The following is a 24,518-nucleotide window of genomic DNA, read 5'->3' on the forward strand; positions in this document are numbered from 1 at the left end:
ACACACTACTGGCTAGTAGACAATGTGAGAAGCAACCCATTCTGGGCACAATTTTTTCACTCTCCACCATGTAGTGACTCTGCTCGATCTCACAGCCAATGCTAGTGGATCTTTGGAGTATTTATGGCTTTCTACCGGTCACCAAAGACTAAAGGCAGTTAGGCGCCAAATTCTGGAAACAATTTAAAGGGCAACTGAAGAGGCTTTAGAATTCAATGAGTTTAAACGAGCCAAATGTGTGAACCTTGCAGGTAAAGCATGCAAAATATTTTTGCGCTAGCATTTGAAATGGTGATGCAATCGCCGACTAAAACGGTGTTAGTGTTCAGGCTCCTCTGCTGTGCACAGCTACATGCAAAAGCCGCAGTGATGACGTCACGTATGGTGGCGCTAAGTAAGAAGAAGCGGTTGTTTCAAGGAAGAAAATGAATGCCATAGAAGGTGAAGCTCACGAAGCATTGTATGGCGGCATCGAAAGATGCATAGCAGCATGTAGACGAAGGCAGCGGTCATCTGAAGTTTCGGCAACAACGACGTCACCGTGAGTTTCCCCGCACTCCTCCACAGCAATGAGAAGTAACCCAAACATTGTTGCGGCTCTAATCGGTGGTTATGTCACCATTTTAAATGCTAGTGCAAAACTACTTTACACGCTTTACCTAGAAGCTTCATAGATTTGAATTCTTGAATAACCTCGAATTCTCAAAAAACCATTTCGCCTTCCCTTTAAGGCAATGGATGGTAGCTATGTTGCAAGGTGCCAGCCTGTTCCTTTAGCGCCTGTGCAGCATTCCCACCAATTCCATCTGCTTGGTTGTCTTAGAATGTGAGGTATACACTTGCATGTCACTTTTTATATTTAACCACTCCTCACATAACATGGAAAAAAATATACTACCTTATATTTCACAGACGAGAGCAATTTATTGATGGGACATTCTTCTGCTGAGCTCAGTAGTGCAGCTTTGTATATAACCTGCGATGGCAAACATTGATGAAAGTTCAACATAGAGAGGCCTTTGCCCTGCAGTGGGTATAGTCTGGCTGATGCTGATGCACATTCTATCCTGAATAACATTCAGGATGCTAAACGTGCACTTGCACACCAGTCAAAATTTTGTGATTGCAGCAGCTGTTTAAAGCTAACCAAAGTTATGCTTATAATAACCATATAATGCTGCATTAGGTTGTACTTTGGGGACAAACAGTGATTCCAGCAGTGATCTAAGGACTTGCTGATATATGCACGATAACAAAGTGCAATAAAAAGGTTTCCTCATACCACATGTATCACTTTGATCACAGCTGCTTGAACAGCTTTTAAAAAGTGAAAGGTAGTTGGCCAAAGCCAGCTGCTCAAAAACACCAGGACTGCACTGAATGTTTAGAGCTAGAGCGCACCTTCCCTGACTTACCATACTTATATGGTGAAGCTGTTCGTTCTTCAATATGACCTCTACTTGGGACTGTGCTTGTGTTTAAAAATGATGCTGTGTTCTTGCCTTATATTTTGGTTTAAAAAGCAGTGAACAGTTTACATGAAACTATTCTTAGTGTGCATTAATTTCTACAAATAAATTTTGTAGGGTCCTCTAGTACTGTTATCTGTCGTTTGGGTATCGAAATTTATTCAGTGGTATGATTCTAGCATGCACACTGATCTCCATTCATATTGCATCCTGCTGTGCACTATATTAAGCTTGATTTTGTCGTAGTGCTGGGAGGCTTTACCGCTGGCGTAATCATATTTCAGGAATGAAACCAAGTGCTTTAGAGAGTTGTGAGAAAAAAAACAACTAATGGCTGAGTTAAGCTCTGGTTTAGCTTACGGTTAAATTGCAGCGAGAGCTGTCATTTGTGTTTTAACTATAGTAGCCCTATATGGTTAAACTGTAGTAGATTCATATGGTTTAGCTATGGTAGCCAAAGGAATTTCCTCGCATTTCGCATTCAGTTTTGTTCGTCATTTTATGCCAAGTGGCACAGCGTTGTTTAGGAGTGGTTTGACCCACTTGCATTTCTGACGTTCTGGCCGTTGCGCATTCTTTCGAGCGCGAGCTTCATCTGTTAGCACTTTCGGGCGCTTGACGACAGGCAGATGTGCGTTAGCGGCCGAGAGTTCTGGAGAAGTCTGGTACGGTTTGCGCCTCTGCAACAGCTGCCACCTGTTGCTCCTCCGCTTCTCCGCGCCACGCTGTGACGTCACACCAGCTGCCACGCGCTCTGCGCCTGTTTCCCCTGATGGTGACGTCGTGCAGCTGTGCGCCGCCGACCGTATTCACTGAAGCTTTGCTCCGGGAGACTCCTCATAAATGCTAAGGTTACAGTTTTCGCTGTAAAATGAATGTGTGTGTGTGTGTGTGTGTGTGTGTGTGTGTGTGTGTGTGTGTGTGTGTGTGTGTGTGTGTGTGTGTGTGTGTGTGTGTGTGTGTGTGTGTGTGTGTGTGTGTGTGTGTGTGTGTGTGTGTGTGTGTGTGTGTGTGTGTGTGTGTGTGTGTGTGTGTGTGTGTGTGTGTGTGTGTGTGTGTGTGTGTGTGTGTGTGTGTGTGTGCGTGCGTGCGTGCGTGCGTGCGTGCGTGCGTGCGTGCGTGCGTGCGTGCGTGCGTGCGTGCGTGCGTGCGTGCGTGCGTGCGTGCGTGCGTGCGTGCGTGCGTGCGTGCGTGCGTGCGTGCGTGCGTGCGTGCGTGCGTGCGTGCGTGCGTGCGTGCGTGCGTGCGTGCGTGCGTGCGTGCGTGCGTGCGTGCGTGCGTGCGTGCGTGTGTGTGTGTGTGTGTGTGTGTGTGTGTGTGTGTGTGTGCGCGTGCGTGCGTGCGTGCGCGCGCGTGCGTGCGTGCGTGCGTGTGGAGGGATGGAGTGGTTGTTGACTTTTGTTCTTTCAGGTATAACTTATTAAATTTTGTACAGAAGTCATGGTATACCTATTTTGTAGCGATAGCTACATCATAATAGCACCTTGTGGCGGCGTGCCACGCTGTCACGTGGTTGGTCACATGGTGCAGAGCAGCTGCCAGCGGCGCAGCGCCGTGGCTGATCGCGTGGTTGGCCACGTGACCAAGTTCCACTCGGCCAGCTGTAACTATCGCGTCACTCCAGGTTTAACCAGAGCTAAACCACCACCAATTTTTTTACGTTTGCTTTACTTTTGCTTCTCGATAAGATCGTTGTGAAAGACGATATTTTCGCGGTCCCTTGGGGGTTTGTTCTTGCTTTTTCACATTGCTCATCATTGTGCGGTGAAGTGCTCTTTACAGGCGCATTATATCTGCGTGTTCATGTGTCACAGCCGTGGCCTTTAAAGGGACACTGAAGAGAAATTGAAGTTTGCTTGTATCGTTAGAATAACAGCTCCTGATCACAAAAACGCCACTCTTACTGAAAACAAAGCTATTGTAAGGTAGAAAATAACAAGAACCAAAATACAGGTACGCTGCCACAGGCCAATCTCGCAAGTACAAGCGTGATGATGTCATAGGACAAGAGACGCCACCTTGGAGGAATTTTCCTTACTCCATGGAGTCTCGAATCACCGAGGCTGACAAAGGAAGGTTGCGCGGTTCAATATTGAAGTAAGTTTTGTTTTGAAACCGATAGTGCACTTTTATCACACAAGGAAGACAGACAAAAGGCAACCTGAATGTTGGAAGCAAAGAAAACAGATGCTTGGTGGCGCCACAGGCGGCCAGGAGAGTTTCGGTTCTTCGTGGCGCTTTGCGTCTATGAGCTTTGCGTGCCCCGTGGTTTTGTTTTTGACGCGCCTCAATTTACAAGTGCCGAACAGCAGAGGTACTGCATGTGCCGCTTCAAGTGCCAGTTAACCTTTGAAGGAGCCTGTTAAGGCTGGTCAGATGATCGCCACGGTCGATGAAAAACGATGATGGCACGATGGTCGGTGATCGTACAAGGCAGTTAGCAGTATAAAGAGCACTTGTGTCTTCGTACACTTGTCCGGCGAAACGTTCCCGTCTGTGCCAGTCAATTTCGAACTACTTAACGGAAATCTTTTGTTAGAGACGGGAGACAAGATACAAGGCAGTTAAGAAAAAAATTGCTGATGGCCTATAGCTCTGTTAGGCCAGGATATACGTAGCCAAATCGCAGAGACTTCTGCATCAGAAGAGTGCATACAGTAGATGTGCCTTTATTCATGGTTAAAGCTTGAGCCGTCGTGGCGGAGTGGTAGCGTCTCCGCCTCAAAGGCCCTGGTTTGATTCCGAGCCTCGGCACAGGTTTTTTTTATTCAGTGAGTGTGGGGGGGGTTTCAGTGGCTCCCATAAATGCCGCCACCGAATACGTTGGTTAGCGGTTAAGCGCAGGCTCTGTTAAGGCGCGTTTATACTCCGGCGTAATGCGCGCGCGCGCGCGCTGCACGGCGACATTACGTCGGCCAAAGCGAGACCCTCTATACTCCAACTGCGCTTGACCGCCGACGCGTTCGGCGGCTTTGGCGCACTCTGACCGTACTGGCGGAGGCCTGGAGCACGTCTCTATTTCGCACTGAGTGCGCCAGCCGCCGCCGGCCCGGCCAGACCGGTTCGGCTCCGCGGCGAGGCGCGCGTTGTGACGCCCTGTGCCTCCTCGGAGCACCGCCACTACTCACTGAACGCACATTAAGAATCAGCCTCACTTGTATAGCGAGAGTCATTCTTACTTTATTTTGTGTCCACTTCCCATGAAGCTAACAGTGCATGTCGCAAGACGTCGAGCGAACTCGATTGCAAGGCAGGGCACGTGCGTTAAACAAAAATGAAAAAAAAAAGGCTACGGCTCGTATGCTGTTTAAGTAACTTTTCTTATTTGCCGTTTCTAGACCGTGAGGATGCTTATGCAGCTTTAAAAAAAATTGCTTCCACGCACGCGATTCCACGTAGGCGAACCTCGGGCACGTCGCAACTGCCTATCCGCGCTAGTTTTTTGAAAACGCATTCGCTTTGTGTGGTTCGGGAAATAAAAAGAAGCTTGTTTGCATGTAAGGGCGCCTCTGGCCCAGATTTAATGCCATCCATGTTCTCTGTCTACCGCTGAAATAACAACCGACCCCTTGCTTGCCCAACAAACTTGTCTTGAATGCCTAATGCTGCTTTGCCCCATGGATTCGGCTCAAGGGACGTAGTGAATTAAGCTGCTGTAAATATCATGGGGTCTCGTTTTGGGCTTCACTTATGTTTTTTTTTTCCACCCGGTTTGCATAATCAAACGCGTCTAAGGCAAGGTATTGTTCGGCGCAGGTGTGCGTGTCTGTTCGTTAAGGGGACGCGCGTGAAAAAAAAAATGGCAATTTTTGTCCAAAATGGCATTTTTGATTAACCTTTGCGTTTTTAGTGTAAACCATCTTCTTTCATGCCCAGCAAACCAGCGTCAAACATAGGCGCGAGATTAGTAATAACTGTGATGTAAACACGCCAAGTGGCCCAAACATGAGCAGAATTGAGCTACTTTCACGACAATAACAACTTTCAATTGCTGTCTAATGCCGGCAGTTAGGTGTTGCAGGTACGTAGAGTAAGCCTTCTTCTTTCAGACGCGACCTCCGGCAGTTTCGTAGCTTGAAAAAGAAATTCGAAACTGCCATTTTTGTGTGCCCAGAAGCTCTATCGCCACTGTCTCTTTCAGTAACTTGGAATGCATTTTTCTTTTATAATTTTCACACAACCTCAGTGCTTGTGCATTACATTATTGCACTTATGCCTTTTGTATCGCAGGGAAATTCGCCAAGGAAGTGCTTGACAATGTGCAGAGGGCGATTATACTATTTTCATTGCAATTTGTAGTTGCGAATGGGACTCAGATTTGTTGGTTTTAAAACGGTTGTAGTCTCTTCAAAAAGAAACATTCTAAAGAGTATAAACTTTTCACATTCTACACTTTTTCTCTCTGAATACAAGTAATGATAGAAAAATGGGATATTCTTAATTGCTATCGTATGTATATACTGGCGATATATAGGTGCACAAAAACATCCCTATATTTGAAATGCACGACTTGTTAAAATTGAACCAAGCAAGATAGGCGAAAATCGACTACACATTTGAAAAAATAAAAATAAAAATCTGGAAAAGATTTCTTAACTCTAAAGTTTTCATTCACCTGGCACAAATATTAACACAAATGTCTTGTTCTGGAAGCATGTCTCCTTAATTCCTAAAATATCCATGCACCCAAATGTGCACTCATTCTTGTCACTGCATCCCAAGCTTTAAGGAATGCGTATATACATATACGTATACATATACACGGGCGAAACCGTGCGCACCGCAGCTGCAGAGATGCGCTTTCCAACCAATAGTTCATAGAACCTTGCGTCGTGAAAGAAGACAGCCCAAAAGAACGGGGCAGGAGATAGAACAGGCACACACAAGCGTTGTTCTGTTTCTCTTCTATCTGTTCTATCTCCTGTCTCGTTTTCTTGCGCTGTTTTCGTTCACAATGTTCAGTTACCAACTCGCCCAGCTACGTACGTTAATGCAGAACCTTGCATATTCTGTCAAGGCCGTTTTTTTATTCTTCGTCTGTCACTTCATCTTCCTTTTCCTCCAGGCTCGCCTCGGTAGCTTGGATAACTTGTCCTAAGTGCAGTACAGTCGAACCCGGATATATCGAATTCGAAGAGGATCGCGAAGTAGTTCGATATATCGGTAATGCGATACATAAAAAATGGCAATAGCTGAGCTAGTCTGTAAGTTGGAAGTGGGAATACAGTGCTCCCGCGCTATATTGACGCGCTTCTTGCAGCGACGTGCCGCCCGCTGGCGTCCTAGCTGATAACCTACCGCCCATTAGGCGTTGCATCGAAGCCGCAGCGGACGGTGGTCTGGAACTAGCCATCATCATCATCAACCTGACAACGCCCACGGCAGGGAAAAGGCCTCTCCCATGTCTCTCCAATTCATAAATATTGTGACGAAGTAGAAGAAGACGAACTGTGCAGTGGCGCGGCCAGGAGTGCTCGCGTCAGGCCATCCGCCATTAAAATAATTCTGTAGCCATCTGTCATCTCATCTCATTCATGAGCTTGCCGTCACGTAACATCTCCTAGCGAGACTACGCATAAGAGCCCGGCTGTATAACGGCCTATACTGTAGTGGGTCATGGAACACAACATTTTTGGGTTAGATCGGTCAGGGTGTCGTGTCAGTCTCAAAGATTGTCTAGATGTCCATGGAGGCAACATCGTGTGCGTTCATTGCAAGTATTAATAACGTCTTGATTTTTGAAGGGAGTCTCATTTTGCCCCCTGCACTGTCTCATTTCCTCCCGCGTGTTGGGCCAGAGTGCGATATTTCGGAGTTTTAAATATAATCGAATATTATTGTGTTCCCTTTCTGCTGGCCTTTTCACATTCGGTGAGAGTTATGCCAGGATCGCAGGAAATTTGAATTCGACAATATTTCTTTTTTGATATAAGATAATAAAAAAAAACGGCCGACGGTTTGCAAATTTGTGTCGCGTTTTGCCCCCACTCTTCCCTACGTTCGCATAACGAGAAACGCTGCGTGAAGAAAAGAAATGAAGGAGCAAAAGAGAGAGGCAGGCAGCTTGCCATAATCGTGGCTCGCCAAACGGGCAGTCGGTCCCTAACGAGCTCGCATGTGCAGAAGTTCAATCGCTTCTCTGTTTCCATTCTGGGCTTATTTTGCTCCGAGAAAAGCGGCTTTGCATACACGAGCGCCTGCTGTCTCCGACCCCGTCTCGCCTCGCTTTCGGCAACGGCCGACCGCCTCGCGCAGAGAGGACAGGCTGCGTCCGCCGAGCCACCAAAACGTCTCGGCCACCTATCTTAAACTATACTCCCGCACAACTTTCTGTGATTCTGCGTCCAAAGCTAGACAGGAAAAAGAACGAGACGGGTCTTTATCCCCATGCTGTGGGGAGTGGGCCGTCTCTGATCCATAGCGGCGCCGCATCGTCTCACCAACGCCCCCCCCCCCCCCCCCCCCCCCTCATTCGTATACCATCTCCGCACTGCATGGGGACAAAGGCCCGTCTTATTCCCTATCCTGCCTAGCCTTGCCTGCAGAGCCACAGAAAGTTGTCCGGGAGCGTAACGCTGCCCTCACCCCACTAATGCTCTGCGACTTCTCACTGTCCCAGGCGTTTTTTCACCCCGGAGGACGAATACACCTACTTTAGGGTTTTTGAGTCGTTTCTTAGTTAACACCGGTGTAAAAGAACCTCAGAGTGTTCTTTTTAAAATTATAGTGGCCTTCCCTTCTCTGTTTTTTTTTTTTTTTGTCAACCGACGTGCGTAGATGCGAAGCCACGCTAAGATAAGAGGTCAACAATATTCTTCGTAAGTTACTCCTATGTTACGTTATTTCTAGTTAATGACTCTTCTAGCACATGCTGTGCTGTGCGCTTGTCATTTGGGAGTGCTGCCACATCATTTTGGCGCTCCTAGCTTACTTGCTGTGCAGTGGTCGGTTAAGTGACCCGTTACTCTAGCGACAACCAGTTAGTTAATCGGAGTCGGATAGCGCCCTTACCTCGTAGCGCGGATACCGGAGGCTACGCTACATCGCCTTTCACTTCATAACTTTGACAACGCGTCCTTTTCGGCGATGACGTCACGAGTTTGAATTGACTGGCGGGAATATTCTTGAATCTGATTTTTCTCTGCGACAAGTGCGGCTTTTGCTGCCGGACAAACGTCAGCATATTGCAAGAAAGATCCGGAGAATCCATTTTTACTGAGAACAATAATCGGGCGGAGTTTTCCTCAGGGTCCGTTTAACACTTCAAGATGTTATATACAGTCGTCCGCAGGCCTGTCTAGAGCGCTCGAACTCCGTGCCGTTTGCGCTCCGCAGCGCGCAGAGCGACTTCTAGCCGCAGCGCCTGGTTCGAGACTGCGCATCTTTGAGTGTCGTCTGAGCATCAGTGGTCTGAGCACCCGCCGCGGTGGCTCAGTGGTTAGGGCGCTCGACTACTGATCCGGAGTTCCCGGGTTCGAACCCGACCGCGGCGGCGGCGTTTTTATGGAGGAAAAACGCTAAGGCGCCCGTGTGCTGTGCGATGTCAATGCACGCTAAAGATGCCCAGGTGGTCGAAATTATTCCGGAGCCCTCCACTACGGCACCTCTCTCTTCCTTTCTTCTTTCACTCCCTCCTTTACCCTTCCCTTACGGCGCGGTTCAGGTGTCCAACGATATATGAGACAGATACTGCGCCATTTCTTTTCCCCCCAAAACCAATTATTATTAGCATCAGACATGCGCTGTCTAGAACAAGGTGCCGCCGCCAGACGTCGCTCTGCGCGCTGCGGAGCGCAGGCGGCACGGAGTTCGAGCGCTCTAGACAGGTCTGCGGACGACTGTACACCATATTGTGCACGTAACGAACTCGCAGCGTTTTGTGAGAGTTTGCTATAGAGGCAGCAGTGACTTTTGTTTTGAGAAGAGTCTCGCACTTTTCACATCGCAACTAATGCGCTTTTTTATGTTAGCTAGCGAACGCATTACACAATATTTCAGTAGAGGGCAGTTCTGAGAGAAGCTTGTATGGGACGAGAATAGCGTGTAGTGTATGCGTGCGAAATATTGCCTGTCATTTAAGACGTTCCTCTATGTGCGCAGCGATAGACCCAGGTCGTTTCATTACTACGCAGCTACCTTCGGAGACAACGTTTCCGCCAGTTTCAATTCCCATGTGAAAACAGTCGTACAGCCTCTCCATTCGCGAACACTTGGGCTGTCTTCCCCTTCTTTTCCCTTTTCATTTTATTTGGGCCGAGAAAAGAGATTAATAATAAGTACGAAATGCAAGATTTATACATCGTCTCATTATTATTTCCGTGCGAGCTCCTGGCAGGTCGTCACGGGAGCCACCGCTGAGAATACGCAAAGAGGCTCCCGCGCGGAGAAAAGGTATAAGCTCTCCTCTCTAATCTCTCTTTCGGGAGACGACATTCCGCCATTCAGTATTTATTCTGCAGCTTCTCCAAACTGAACCGTGCGACGTTGCGGTGCGCTCGGCTTGATTTATCGCTGCTGCTGCTATTTCTTCCTGGCTGCCCCCCAAAAAATAGAATGAGAGAGAGCGCGCGCCGTGTGCCCCGCGCAGTCTGAGCGCGCGTCCATTCTTCTTTTCGAGCGGCGGCATTTTTCGGAACATTGACAAAAAGTGAAGCCGCCGCGGGATCACGGGAAGCGAGACCGAGGCGCGCCTCTTCGTTTCGCGGTAAGAAAAATCTGTCTCGGCCGTGGCTCCTGCGGAGGAGCATTTGCTTCCTCTTTTCCACCCCGCCCTCCGCCGTCCGCTTTTGCACGCAGAAGAATGAGAATAAAGGAAGTAAATTAATAAAGGAAGGAAAGTACGGGACTCAAAGCGAGCGCCGCCTTTTCTCGGCCGAGGGCCTGGCACAAAAAGTGTCATCATCCGCTCTGAATGTGCTCTGCGTGCTGCTGCCGAGGTTTCTTTCTCAACGTATAGGTATACGTGTGCGTGCATGTGCCTGTCCGAAGATAGGCGGCTTATAGCGGTATGCAAAAACGGCTCTTCTTCCACGTGCTCTCTCCGGGCAACGAGGCTGCCGTCGCCCTGGCTTTTAGGAGTGAAAAGGGAGACAACGGAGGGATGTCGCGGCGGAGGTGGCTGTGTCACTTGCGGGATTAGGCTTATTGGAATATTTTTGTGTCTCGCTTTTCTTTCTGTTTCTCCCCCCTTTCCCCCTATTTCGGCTTTTCATGGCGCGGGGGAGAAGGCGGCTCAGGTGTGCGCGCGCGCGGCACGGAAGGAAGTGAGCGTTCGGAAGCGGATTTCTCTTTCTATGGGCCGCTCGCTTCCCCACAAAACACGTCTCCTGAGCGTGCATATTCACCTTCGTGTCTTTGGCCGCATTGGCGGGCAGCGCGGATGATTGGCGCCGCGTAGGTGTGTGCCGGGAATGGTGGATAAAATGGAAAGAAAAAAAAAAAGGAATGGAAATGCGGTGCGCGAGAGCGATCGGTTTCGCCTTTCAGTGTCGTTATATTTTTTTTCTGTTCCCCGCCCTCGTCGCGTTCTTCTGTTCGGTTTCCGACACGCTCGGCTTCCGATTCGTGCCTTTTGTTCGTTTTAATTCGGCCCTTTATATCCGCTCCCGCCGTGCCCTCTGTTCCATTTAATCAGCTGTGCCCTGCTGCTGCGTAGCTTGCGCTTGTGGTATGGATCTGTGCCGAGGCGCAGTCTCTCTTCGGTTTTCTCTCTCTCTCTCTTTCTTTTACTGAAGTCGCACTTCTGTGTGTGTTGTTTTATCTTTCTGATTGGAACAGTGCATGTGTATTCACTGCTTGCAGTCTTCTTTTTTTCTCTCGTTAATTTTTCTTTTGGATAAGTAAGCCGCTTATTATTGCTCGCCTTACGCTAAAGAGGGCCAGTCTTGATGCCTGCAGGAATTGACTGCGAAAGAAGAAGCGGGGAATGGACAAACACCGTTGTTGCTGTTTTTATTTCTCCGTATATTCGGAGGGATAAAACCAGTGGTATTGAGGTTTTCCTCCGCGCTTCGTCCTCTTCATCTCTATCCCAAACGAGCGCTCGAACGACCAACTGACGCATGTCGCGACGACCTTAATGGTGACTCGTCATAGTTCTGCGTCAATCAGCGGCCTATTTCTGCGGGCTACTTCTATGCACCGGCGCATCTCTTGTTCTGCACTAATGTTAACATTATGTTTAGGTGAATGCACCAAAGTGGAGGGAATTCATTCAAATGAGCATAATTACTCATTAGCATCTACCTGAGCGCAGCGATGTGGCTGCTAAGGGATTAAGCTACCTATAGATCTAGCGTTTCTTTTTCTAGCTGTGCGTGTGCGCTCTGAGATGGATGGCAGCGGGCAATTATGCTCCCTTGATTGACTTGCCTTTTATGCCGCAACAGAACACGTGCGCATTGCTATTAATTTCGTGGAGTGATTTAGCACACGGGAGACGTACCAGCGTAGACGTATGCCATCTTCCCGGACGCCGGCTGTGCCCGCGCAGTGGCCCCGCCTGACGACAACAATGCCACTGCGCATGCGCAGCCGACGTCGTATTAGCTGGCATACGTCTACGCTGGTATAGCTCCGGTATGCTAAAAGTCACTGATACTTTGCCTTTGTTTTGTCGCGTCGGTCGTCAAGCAGTTCGCACTTAAACTAGCCGTGTTCCTTTGTTCTCGTTTCCTTATCGATGGAATCAATCGGGAATGAAACGAGCTAGAGTTCATATATGAGCGGCTGGAGATAAGCTCGCCATTTTATTCAAGGTTCTAGAGAGGCACTTGCATTTTTTTCTTTTTCTATAGTTGCTCGTGTCATTAATGCAAGGTTGACGCATCCAGCGCCTGTATATACAGTAGCACCTGCGTACTAGGGGCTAGTGTCCGCAAAAGGACCGAAATGGCGACTATACTATACCCTTCTTTCCCCCCTATCGCCCCTGCAAGGCTGCTTCGGCACGTGGCAGGCAGGTCGAGCAAAATAGCCGTATGGTGCTGCGGACGCATTGTGCGTCCTGTTTTGCGGCGGCGGCCCGCAAATCCTTGTTGATGCACCCTTGCGGACTTGGCGCGCGCGCGTATAGCATGCGTCGTATGTGTATGGAAAAAAGGGGATTGGCGCCCCGCGCGTTTTATGTATATCCGCTCCTTTCTTATTGCCTCAAAACAGATCGAGAGAAGAGGCAAGAGCCACCATTCGTTTGTGCACAATGCTCGTCGTCGTTTCTTCCCGGCTTCATTCTCGCGACAGCGCATACCACGCTTTTACTTCTTTGTGATTCGTTTAGTTATTGAAATGCCCCCCTCTCTTCGCTGTCGGTCAGGTTCGCCCACAGGCTTGAGCTGTCTGTGGCAAGCCGCATTTTGCTTGTTTATTTGTTTTGTTTTTAGTCGTTCTTTTTTTTATTTTGGCTTTTTTGCAACCCCGGCCACGCCGCAGCTTTTTTGCATGCCCGCGCAGTCACCAGGGATCGAGGGGAGATGGACTTTTTGTGTGTGTGTGCGGAAGGGGAGAGCTATAATACCTTTATCGGTGTTGTGCACCGGTGCTTATTTAATCCCGCGACCGCTTCTTATTTCGAGGCGGACTTGAAAAGGTGGCCTGACAGAGGGCGCCTCGAAATTGAGACCCTTTCTTTGCGCAGCGGGAGCCGCTCTGTGGCAAGAGTTATTCTGTCGCCACAGTTCGTATGCTGCCCTTGTTGAAATGCGATTGTGGTGGCTGCGTTATTATGACTTGAAGTCGTAGCTGGTGCTCTGTTCGACGGCGCCCTCTGCTCAGCCTTCGTATACTTCCTGCTGCGCTTGAGGACTGCGAAACATTTTGTGCCAAGGTATGCCGCTCGTGCCTACTACGCCCGCTCACACCAGTACAGCGGTATATCTGTGGAAATCGCTTCGCCGTGATTTTTTTTCTGTTTTTGTTTCGGGAGTGCAGAAGTCTGTCCAGTTTCGGTGGACGAAAAAAAAGCATTTTTACGGCTTCAATTCGATTCTACGCATTGTAGTGATGCCGTTTTCGATATGCGCTTCGAAGTAAACAGTGCCGCGAAGCGTTTCTGCCCTTCTTTTGGCGTCGACGCCTGCCGGGGTTGCCGTCGCGCTGCCCGTTGCAATAGGGCCGTGGGTAAACTTCAAGAACTTTCGGTATACGTATTTCCAAGTGCTATCAGGCGCGCATTTGTTCGTAAAGGGCTTAGTTAAGCTTACTGTCGAGAAACGACATGCACGCAAAAGGCTGTACGATTTACACCAGACGTGCCCCGATTAGTGCCCCCCTCCCCTTCCGCCCTCTCCGATTGATTCCTTCCTTTTTTTGTTACTTTGAGCTAGCACTGACGCGGGCACTTTGAATAATCACGCGCCATCCCCTTTGCAACCGCAGCCACAATTTAGTGAAGAGAGATCGAAACGAGCGCGGGAGGGCTGGCTGGTAAGATGAGTAGGCTTAGGAAAACCCTGCAAAAGGCTGTAATGAACATAAGTACCACTACAGCGGTACCACCACACTACCATTGCCACCAGCCACCATCATTAACGACTATAGTTGGCCTCCCCTTTGAAAACCTCTGATCGGCGCCGTTCTTCATCATAATTAGAAGTTCATTTCAGTGCAATGAATAATGCGTTGCATACGATGTGTACGCTGGGGAGAAGGCCCAGTAGTCGCAGTTTGAATTGGGACTTCCCCTGAGGTGGCCGGATTGATTAGGAAGTTTACGAGGATACGCCGACTGTAGATGGCGCATGACAGGTTTAATTGGAGATCATTGGGCGAGGCCTTCGTTCTGCAGTGAACATAGCTGAGCTGTTGATGACTATGATCCACATTCTTTTAAATGTTCGAAACAAAAACGCAGTGGCGAAACGTAACAAGGTCGTCGGAAATCCGCTGAAGAAGAAAGTGTAATCAAAAGCCCTGCATCACGCTGTCTCGTTTTACCTTGCCCCCCCCCCTCCTTGTTCTTATAAAGGAGGAGCGCGCGAACATCCTGGCGGCCCTGAGCCGCAAACTTCTGCTGGCCGACGACGTGGACCTGGAGTCCGTGGCGGCGCGCACGGAGCACTTCTCCGGGGCCGACCTGCAGGCGCTGCTCTACACGGCGCAGCTCGAGGTCGTCCACGAGGTCTTTCCCGAGGACGGTACGTTGTTCTGAACTTACAGGCGACCTCCGGTTTTTGTGCGCTGCAATTGTCACCCCGGGTGGATTTACCGGGCTTGCAGGTCAAACTTTGGCGTTCGGCTGCTAAACTCAAGGTTGCGGGATCGAATCCCTACCGCAGCGGCCCCGTGCCGATGAAGGCGTGCGCTGTGTTTTTCCAGTGAAACCCAGGTGGTCGAACTTAATCTGTAGCTTCACTACGGCTTCTCTCGTAGTCCGTGCTCAGATTTGGAGCGTTAAACCTGTACCGCCTGCTAAAAGTAATCAGGCAGCAGGTTTTCTTCTCCGCCGTATAGTAGAAGTCTAATGGGAGGACAAGGCTGCCGTACCACTTATGTTACAGAGAATTAGAACATACGCGGTGTGCTGTACATTACTGAGAGACAAGCCCAGTTGCCTGGTTTCCTTTGGCAAAGACTGTACCATGCCATAGCTTAGCTATACTACTGGCTTAGTATGTGCTTTAGACGAGTTCGGGACACTTACCAACTCGCCAGCGGAAATTGAACTTTACTGGTATTTAAAAAGGAGTGACTTACATGACCCGAGCAATCACGCTTATCGTAACGCCTCAAAATCGAAAGTAATAATAAGAAAAAGGGGTAATATTGGATGCGATTCGAGCGCGCGCCACGTGACTACTTATACGTCGCTCTCGCTGTTTGTCACGACGGTATGTATGCGCTGCCTTGCACGCTTTTGATAGCTCTCTGCTCAGAGCACGCCAACATTCCTATAAGCGGCGTTCACATGAATGCGACAGAAGTCGACTCCAGTCCCCTTTTCGGGGGAAAGAACAGGTTTTGAGAAGGAAAGGCGTGACTCGTCCCCTGCTCTCTGCCTGGGCATTTTTGCACTTTCCCTCAAAAAGTGGACTGGAGTCTACTTCTGTCGCATTCATGTAAAGAGCGCGAAATGGCCGATTCGTCCGCTGCTTTGCATTCGCCCGTATAGAGGCTGATGCAAGGCCGTGGCCAGTGAAAAGCCCGCTGGGGCGGTGTTGTGAGCCATTTGTCGGTCTTGGGCGGCTGTGCCGTGCAGAACTGAAGGGGGACCGCCCTGGGCGGCGCCTCGACTGCTCGTGGTCGTCGGACGACTCTCCGGGCCTGGGGGAGACCGAGTTCTTCTGTGCCCCGTCAGCCATCCGGGGACCCGCAGAATCCACTCCCGACCAGGCGCGCCAGCTCCAGCTGGAGGTCTGTCTTCCTCTCGAGTCTCTCCTATGGCTGCCACGTAGACACTGAACAGAATGGGGGCAAAGGATGTGCATGCAGTGCTGTAGGCATGCTCGCTGCAAGGGTGCCAAAGAAGGGGGGTGCACCCGCGTTGAAAAGCTTATGGAAGGCAAAATTGGCGAAATTGTTTAATTTCATAACTGTCTTTCCATGCGTCCTGGAATAGATATATATACCGCGTGATTGAGGTTTTGAGGATTACCAAGCTCAATATTAAATATCGAGCAGTATCATTCGCTTAGAAAGAAATCAATTTTTTTTTTTTCGATATAGCTGCCTTCCATAAACTTTTTACGGCGGGTGTACATACTTTTAAGAGCACATAAAAAACAGCGCTTATGTACGTGTATCATACATTCTTATGAAAGTGTTGATGCAGCACTGACGTCACACGGGAGTGATGACGGTTTGCGTACCGCCAGGAGCGTAAGGTGATGCAGGCAAGCTCTATTAAATTAATAACGATCCGATTCCACAGCAGTGCATTTGCCTTAGCTTGTAATTGAAAAAAAAAAAGGCAGTGCAGGTGACTTTCGTGCAAAAAATCTCCATGCGCGACTCGGTCATTTTATGAGACATGTATACAGTACATCGCCGCAGGAACTTTGCGACTTCGATGAGTTTTAGCAGAGGAGGCCTCCAGCATTGTTCCTGCAGATTGTTACCCTTGCAGCAGTTGATGTATGAAACTGCATAATGGTCAACAGTCGGGTGTAGCGGCTGCTAGCGGGGAAATGTCCGTACCTCAGAATTCGCGTGTAACTTGTCACGAAATGCGGAACCTAAGATTTGGTTTTCGCACTAGGCAGCGCTGTCTTACTCAGCGATGATCACCGCGCCTCCTGCTTTTAACACCCGTTTTTATTATCAGCCGCCGCGCCGGCTCATTGGTTATGTATGGTGTTCTGCTGCTGACCGAAAAGACGCGGGTTCGATCGCGGGTTCGATCCCGGCCTCGCCGGTCACATTTCGAAGGAGGCGTAATGCTAAGGCCCGTGCACTGTGCGATGTCAGTGCACGTTCAAGAACCCCAGGTTGTCGAAATTATGCGGAGCCGTCCACTACGGCGTCTCTCATAGCCTGATTCTCTTTAGGACGTTAAAGCCCGTAACACCTAAACCATTTTTATTTCATTCTGAGGCATGCAGACAGAAAAACTAAAGCTGGTTCGTCCGTTTGCCTGAACTCGTATGGGCGTCTGTAGGGTATCCAGTAAGTTACATTTTCTTTGCTGCCTTCACCAGCCTGACTTAAGGCAATGTAAAGGCTGCGCTTGTTTTTAATCACGTGTCTGACAAATCGGCAGCTGGTTCGAAACAACCTTCGGACGCACTCTGCGCAGCGCGTGATATAGTTCACTAAGCTGCCGCCAGGGGTCACCACTGGCCCCGCTGAGTGCCGCGGCGCCTGCCCTACCTTGACAGCACGACACCGCTGCTGCGGTGGCTATGGCGAGGTTAACGAAGTACAGTTTTTTTTTTCTACGTGCCTCGCTATCTCTGCTGAAACATTCAGATATAAATTGTTCTCAGGCTTGCTCTTTAAATTCCGGCAAGCTGAAATTTAAAAGAAGAGGCTGTCGCAGCAGGTTCCCCGCTCTTAACCTGCCCTATTCTTACTGCCTCACGGCACTGTACTGTCAGCGCAAAATGTTTGCCGGGTGCTTAATGTTCTCGAAGTGAATCGATGTGGATCCTTGGCGAGCACCCGCCTCGGTAGCTCAGTGCCTTTGGCGTTTGGCTGCTGATCCCACGTCGCGGGTTCGATCCCTTCCGCGGCAGCCGTATTTTGATGAAAGCGAAAGACAGAATGCGCCCGTGTGCTTTGCGATTTCTGCTCACATGAAAAAATCCCGGGTGGTGTAAATTAATCCGGAGACCTCCACTACGACGTTCCTCATAGCCGACGTGTCGTTTCTGGACGTCAAACCCCACAATATACACTTTTTTTTTTACCTTGGAAAGCACTGGAATAGATCGGCGTACTGCTAGCCGATGGACGTGCAGAGTGCACATACAGTTCTTTTCCAGGCTGCTCGCTCAGGACGCGCGGAAGGTCGGACTTTTTATGGATCCGGCTTACCGCAAGCGTTTGATGTCGACTACACACGCTTTAAGTTTTGCCGTGTTACTACTGCTATGTGATGAACACCTTCAGAATCGATGTGTATATAGCAACAGGAAATTAAATGTGTTTTTTTTTCATTCTGGCCGTGCTATATCAAAACTATAGTGTATGGTGCGGTGGAGTGCGACGTGACCGGGTTGATAACGCGACTACGTTATCATTCGTGTGATGGAAGCTCTCCGCTTGAGAGAAAAACACGGCCTTGCCGGCGTGTTTTTGCGGCCGATCTATAGAGGGAGATAGAGAGGAAAAAAAGAAGTTTACGTAAGTTGAGTAGCTTCGAGAGGACTGGAGAATTGGCGGAGGTCGCCGGATATGGTATCTTTGATCGTTTTCGTCAGAAATCCGTGGTTTTATGAAACGAAGCGTGCAAAGGTACGCCCGACGTACCCAGACGATTCTCATTGAAGGTGCGGTGGACGTCGCTGTAGGCCCATGACTAAAGTCACGGCCAATATATAGCGTGCACAAGTTACACTACATTCGCGACTTTCGAGGAGCTGCGGAGAGAAGTAGCCCAGTCTAACATCTCCGCATTCGCACAGGTGACACAGATCGGCGTCCTCGTGTCCATTTGCGCGTGGCGAGCACTGCTGTCACTGCAGCCAGGTAGCGACGGCGGCCGGCGACGCTACGTGCGCCAGCTGAGATGCGCTCTCGCTCGGTGCTTTCCCGTCTCATTTCGTGAACCGTCCCGTTATCTGTCCACTCCGGTCTGCTCTTAATTTAAGCTATCCCTCTGCAGCATTTGCACCGCCTTTGTTTCTGCACCGACCTCTGAAGCACAGGTATCCGTACTGGGGATCGAGCGCCCCCTCCCGCTACAACGCACATCTCACCTTGCAGAACGCTCGTCCGTAATGAGTGGTAATCCGTGATAAATATTGTGTTGGCTCTTCTTTGCCAGCAGACAGAGCAAATAGGGCGTTCATCATTAATGTTTTTATGTTCTACCTCAAAGCCGTGGCAAAAAATATCTCGTATTTATTTGAAGCCTGCGCTGGTACCGCGGCAATGACAATAGTCGGCGAGTCTGCCGGTGAGAAGACGTGCTCCACCGCAATACACGGGGGAACAGCCGGAAAGCCGGAAGCATGTACGATCCGCCTACAGGTCAGCAGCGATGTTGTTTGGGGAAGACTAGGCAAGCGCCCAGCCCGCAGCTTTGCCTTCTCGCTAAAGTTTGCATACATAGAGTTTAAGCCACCGCGTGTTCGATTTTAGCGCGAGCCGAACGGCCCCCGCTAAGGCGTCGCCACACGCGTGCAGAGGTGCCGCGCGCACACAGTCTTGACTGGAGAACAGGGCTCGCGCTGGGAGAGCCTTAAGATTCATGAAGCAAACTTCGGTACATTACAGAAAATCAAACGTGCCCCCATGTTTCTGTGAAAATACCCATGACGGTTGTCATGCGCGTATGCCAGCACGAACAGTTCATAGCTGGTGCACTCGAAGTTTGCGCACAGATCGCCAGTCGCGTCATTCCGTACAGTGGGTGGACTTGGTTAAAACAGTACATAAAGGTACTCCACCGCGCAACCCGGCGTACTTAAGCAACCATGTCAACTTGAATTTGCCTTGTTACGAACTATACTGTCGTACCAGTGATACGAAACCTACGAGATATTTTGTGAGGTACACGGGGACGGGATTTTGAAAAACACGTATTCGGTCTTTCCGACTTTCTTGCGGAGAAGTATGCACCGTGTCCGTACGATGTTCCTTCAGCCACAGCCAAAAGAAATAGGCTTAGGCAAGTTGAGTAGACTAGAGAGGATTGTAGCACTGGCGGAGCTCTTTAGGTATGAAGTCTTTGATCGAATTTCTTACAAATTTTTAAGTTTATGAAAAAGAGGGCAGCCTGCTTTTAAGCCGTGAAATTCTCGTGTTTCATGCCCCGCAGTTCGAGCATAAGAGGTTAACGCATTGCCTGTGTATGGCGCCGTAACTATTAGTTCCATTTCATTGCTGCGCTCTTATATCCTCGGAATGGTATGGGCACGGGTGCAAAGAAATAGCAGACTTCAGGATTTCAGTGCTGGGGAGTCAGTGTACTTGAGCTGTCCCAGTCCGCACCTAGTGCGGTATACCATGCATGTGGATCCCCGCCGGTCTCTGCTCAGGTGGGCGCACTCTCCGAGAACCTCCTGGGCCAGGGCCCGCGACGCCAGCAGCGTCGTCGGTCACGAAGAGACAGCACCGCCCTGGCGCTGAGCATCCACCAGTGCCACCTGGAGCAGGCGCTCGCCAAGACGGCTGCCTCGGTCTCTGCCGCAGAAAGGAGCAAGTTCGACGCCATGTAAGGCGCAGTGCTTTGACAGTCCTCAGACAGCATGTAATAAATTTTAGTCTGCAAGGTATTTTGTCTACAGACAACTTTTAGAGGCCGTCTGTAGGCAGTCTGTTGATTGGTAAACCTACACTTTAGTATACTGTCGACTAGAGGTTACATAAAGGAAACTACCACCGTCTATAGGCTAGTTAGTGCCCTTTATATCTCCAATAAAACAAATGTCTAGATAGTTCGTCAGCAATTTTTCTATAGACTAGAAGACTTTCATTTGAAGGCTGTCTGTATGTATGTCCTTCTGTAGGCGGTTCATGGTCTGCAGATTGTCCATACACGATCTGTAGACTGGTGGTAATTTTTCATTGCTCAGTTTGTAGTAGAAAGTTCAGTGAGCAAGATTGAGACGACCAGTTTTGACCGGGTCATGAACGTCGAACATGATGTTGTCTGTGCATTTAGATAGAAGTGTCAGCATTTCATCTGAACTGCAACCTTCGCGCTTAATATATAAGTGCAACCCCCTAGCTCTATGCCGTAGTTCATCATAATGTCGCTTGCAGTGCGTGCTAATGTCGCTGCGGGGCATTTCAGCTGCAGCACGAAACTGAACATACTTTTTTAGTAAACTGCCGTTAACGCACGAGAAGTTAACTGCACACTGACCGTGCGTTTCTTTGAAGCATTTTAATGTGGGCTGTGGAATGTGGAACAGCGCCCTGAAACGTTTTTTTTCTTCCCTTTACTCTGCCCAGATATTCCCTGTTCAGATCCGGCTCCTCGCTCGCCGAGCTTAGAATGGCTGCTGGCCAGCGCGTGACATTGGCGTGAGGACTTCCGTGGGGCCCGACCTTCACGGAGCAGTGGTGAGTTAGTGTCCTGTGGATCTCGAGTTCCTCGCCACACGTAACCGGTACGCGATCGCTTGCAGTGGGCCGGTGTTTGGTGCGCGGTTTTCTTCCGAGGTTAAGAACTAATGCGGTCAAGGAGTCCTTATACCTTACAGCCGAGGCTTCAGCGAATTTCTCTGCGAACCGCTAACGAATCGTAAACGGGTTCGATACGGCTTCGCCCGCAACTGTTGCTCGTATTATTACATTGGCCGACGCAGTGTGTTCGACCGGACAGGGTCCAAACATTTTCAAAGCCCGACGCTTTTCGCGCTCTCTCGCGTGTATGTGCAGCGGGACGCGCGAGACCTGATAGGAAGCGCGAGCACCAAGTTTTTACGTTGTTTTTTTGAAATCGTCGTCATCGCTTGAGTTTCACACTTTCCTTTCATCTCATCTCGCGAGCAGTGCGCCTTCGGCGCCACCCAGTGCAAGCTGGCGCTTGTCAGGGGCGCGAGTACAGGCTGCTCACTCTCCTCGAGCACTCGCGCCGTAACATCTTCTCGACTCGTAAACGGGACGGGGCAGCTCAGAGGATAAACTCTCTCAAGGAGACGGGCATCTTCCGGGTGGCGAGCTCTTGTGCCGCAGGAAACGACACAAAAAAAAAGAAGTTCCCGTCTGCGGCCCGCGCAAATTTACCGCGGAAGTAAACAAGCCAACATGGCCGTACAGCTACCGTGATCATACAGAGAGAGAGAGAGAGAGAGCGGGGCCATAGTGAAGGCGGCGGGTGACAACGAGCCCTTGTTAAGCCACAGAATGTGCCGCCTGATTGGCGGTGGCGGCGAGACGAGTAAAACGGGAAAGGCTAGGGAGATAACACCACGACGAGGTGGGTTCGACCTGAACGCGGCATTAAGCACCCTTTCGCGGAGCGCCAGCGGCGTTCGAGGCGGCTACCGAACAGCAGCCGCGGCAGCCCTTGTTTGTCGCTCGAAGAGAAAGAAACGTGAAGGGGGAGGGGACCGGTGAGGAGGTAGGGGTCCTCATCGGAGAAGTGTTTTGGTCAGCCGAGCGTGGGATCATCCGATTTCGCCCGAGTCTGCCCCTCAGCGAGTCGACCTGTTTTCCCGCCTTCGCGTTGACTATGAGCGCTGCTTTGGGGTGTTGCGGGCATGTTGCACCGACCCGTAATGAGCGGTGTATGCCTCCCCCCCTCCCATCTCGGCGTCTTTCCCTCGTTGTCGCAGGGGTGTCTGTCATGTGTGCTCAAAGCCCTTCTTCGCTCATGTGGAAAGGAGAAAAAAAAGAAGGGAATAGCACCATGAAGAGCGAGAGAGACAACGTAAATAATAAATAAACAAATGAGACCTCTCGTCGTTTTCTTTTTCCCTTTTCTTCCGTCCCTCGTTCCGCGCCAAAGGGATGCGACGAGTCTTGGTTCCCGTCGGTCGCGTGCGTCTGTGCGTGTGCTCGGTTCGGGGCGCGCGCTCCGGCGCTGCAGCCGGCGGCCCGTAAATGCCGCGCTGCCGCCTTCTCTTCTTCGCACCAGTAGCGGCGGCGGTGCCCTTCAGGCTTTTGTCGCTCTTCAGAGCACACTCGACTCGACTGGGAGGAATAATCAGCGCGACTTTTATTTTCGGCCCTTTCTTTCTTTTTGCCTGTTCACATCCCTTGTTGCTTCCCCCTTTTTCTCTCTCCAAACCTTTTTTTTTTTTTCTCTCTCTAGAGGTGCTCGTCGTTCGTGGTGTTTGCTTAATACCCCCATGGCTGCCTATGCGTCTGTGTGTGTGTGTGTTTCGCGTGTTCGGCGTGGAGAACCAGGTTTAGACAGTAACGCGCCGCCTTTGGGCAGGGTTTTCTTGTTCCTTTGCCGCGGTCCTCGTCGCGATGATTGCTGCTTATCAGCTTGGGCTCGCTTCTTCCGCGCCCGTTGTCGTGCCCAGGGCGTTGCGCGCGCAAAATTGAGTTTCGCCTTCGCTTCGAGGGCGCCGCCGGCGAGAGGAGGAGTTTGCTTTCGCTTTTGCTTCTTCTTCTTCTCCCCCCCACTCCGACCTCTTTCTCCCGACCTCGTCGCGCTTTGCTTATACTATGCCGCACTTTGGCCCCACCACATCTTGTTCGCTGCCGCGATTTCTCCTGCGGATTTGTGCTGCTGTTCCTTTTTTCTTTTCTTGTTCGCTTATATGCTTCTTTCACGGCGCCTTCTCGGAATGTTTGTGCGTTGGAACTACTTTTGTGGCTCTTTTCTCCTCGACAACGCCTTTGGCTCCTCAGAGGACGATCGCACGTTTGACTGCCTGATGAGTGGGAATTACGCACGGGTCGGTGGCTTTTAACGGGCTCGTGAAGACACCAACGACGACGATTTGGGCTTGTTCCGCAGTCTTTTTTTTCTTCCTTTTTTTCTCGTTCCTGGTCACATGATGCGTGCCCAACCAATGGCGTTCGTCGTGCGGTCGGATGAAGGTGTTGGGGAGCGAATGGGATTCCTTCTCTGACTGGCTCTGACGCTTTTACTTTCTTTCCTTCAACCATCCGAAACCTGCCTCTTGCGCCTCCGAGCGCGGCGCTACTTCGAGCCCATTATTAAGCTTGCTGAACTTCGTGTGCGCCTGATGTGCGGTTCAATTGGGTTGCCCATTCGATTATTGAACTGTTTGCTTGTCTTTTACACTGTCGCGCAAAATTCGCTGAGTTGTTTGCACCGAACACTGTTGCTGTCTTGTGAGTTCCGGGGTTTGCTAGGGAAAATTGGGGAGTTGTATTTCTCACGGGTTCGTCAGGGGCAACTTCGAAATTTTGCGCATCAGATATGATCCTTGCTCCATGTTGTCAGCGGAAGCCCCGAATTTATCAGAGAATGATGGCGCCGTGTTTAGGAGTACCGTTCCGTGGGAAAGTGTCGGCAATTATCGGACATGTTGACTGCACTTCTGTCAGAATTCGGCCCGTAAAAACTGCCGGAAAACTGATAGCGCGGGCATCGTTCAGGCTAATTCAAAGGAATTATGCAGGAGCCTGCCTAGAGCGATAAAACCTGGCGAAATAATACGGAAGTCGATGTCGTATCCGGAAGTGGAATTATCCCCAAATACTAGGGAATATATATCTACTCAAACACTTCCGCCTTCGCGCGGAGCGGATAGTGGTAGCGATCGCTCGCCAACACGGGGCGTGGTCTTCCTAACAGAGGAGAGAAATGAGACGTGGGAAGATGTGAATAAAATTTGCTACGATTGCGGACGATATGCTAATCGTCTAATGACGAGTGCCTTGCAGAGACAGTTCGCTAAAGAAGGGAGAACCTTCGGCTCGTGGTCTGGGAACATGAATCGGTGTTCTATTCCGGGGTTGGAAGGTTAAGCCCCGAGTCCGGACCCGATACTCTGCAGAGTTTGTATTAAGCGCTGG

The 24,518-nt window shown here is 50.1% G+C and overlaps 1 protein-coding gene across 1 annotated transcript in view; it reads left to right on the forward strand.

Moving 5' to 3' along the window:
* Window positions 1-24,518, forward strand: part of LOC144125394 (peroxisomal ATPase PEX1-like) — a 67,931-nt gene that overhangs the window by 38,162 nt on the left and 5,251 nt on the right. Inside the window, exons 18-21 of the mRNA XM_077658745.1 lie at window positions 14,434-14,602; window positions 15,664-15,818; window positions 20,108-20,283; window positions 21,027-21,137. Coding sequence (XP_077514871.1) covers window positions 14,434-14,602; window positions 15,664-15,818; window positions 20,108-20,283; window positions 21,027-21,102 — 576 coding nt within the window. The 3' untranslated portion in view covers window positions 21,103-21,137. The remainder of the gene's footprint in view (window positions 1-14,433; window positions 14,603-15,663; window positions 15,819-20,107; window positions 20,284-21,026; window positions 21,138-24,518) is intronic.

Source organism: Amblyomma americanum, chromosome 3 (genome assembly GCF_052857255.1).
Source record: "Amblyomma americanum isolate KBUSLIRL-KWMA chromosome 3, ASM5285725v1, whole genome shotgun sequence".
In the NCBI taxonomy this organism is placed as follows: Eukaryota; Metazoa; Arthropoda; class Arachnida; order Ixodida; family Ixodidae; genus Amblyomma; species Amblyomma americanum.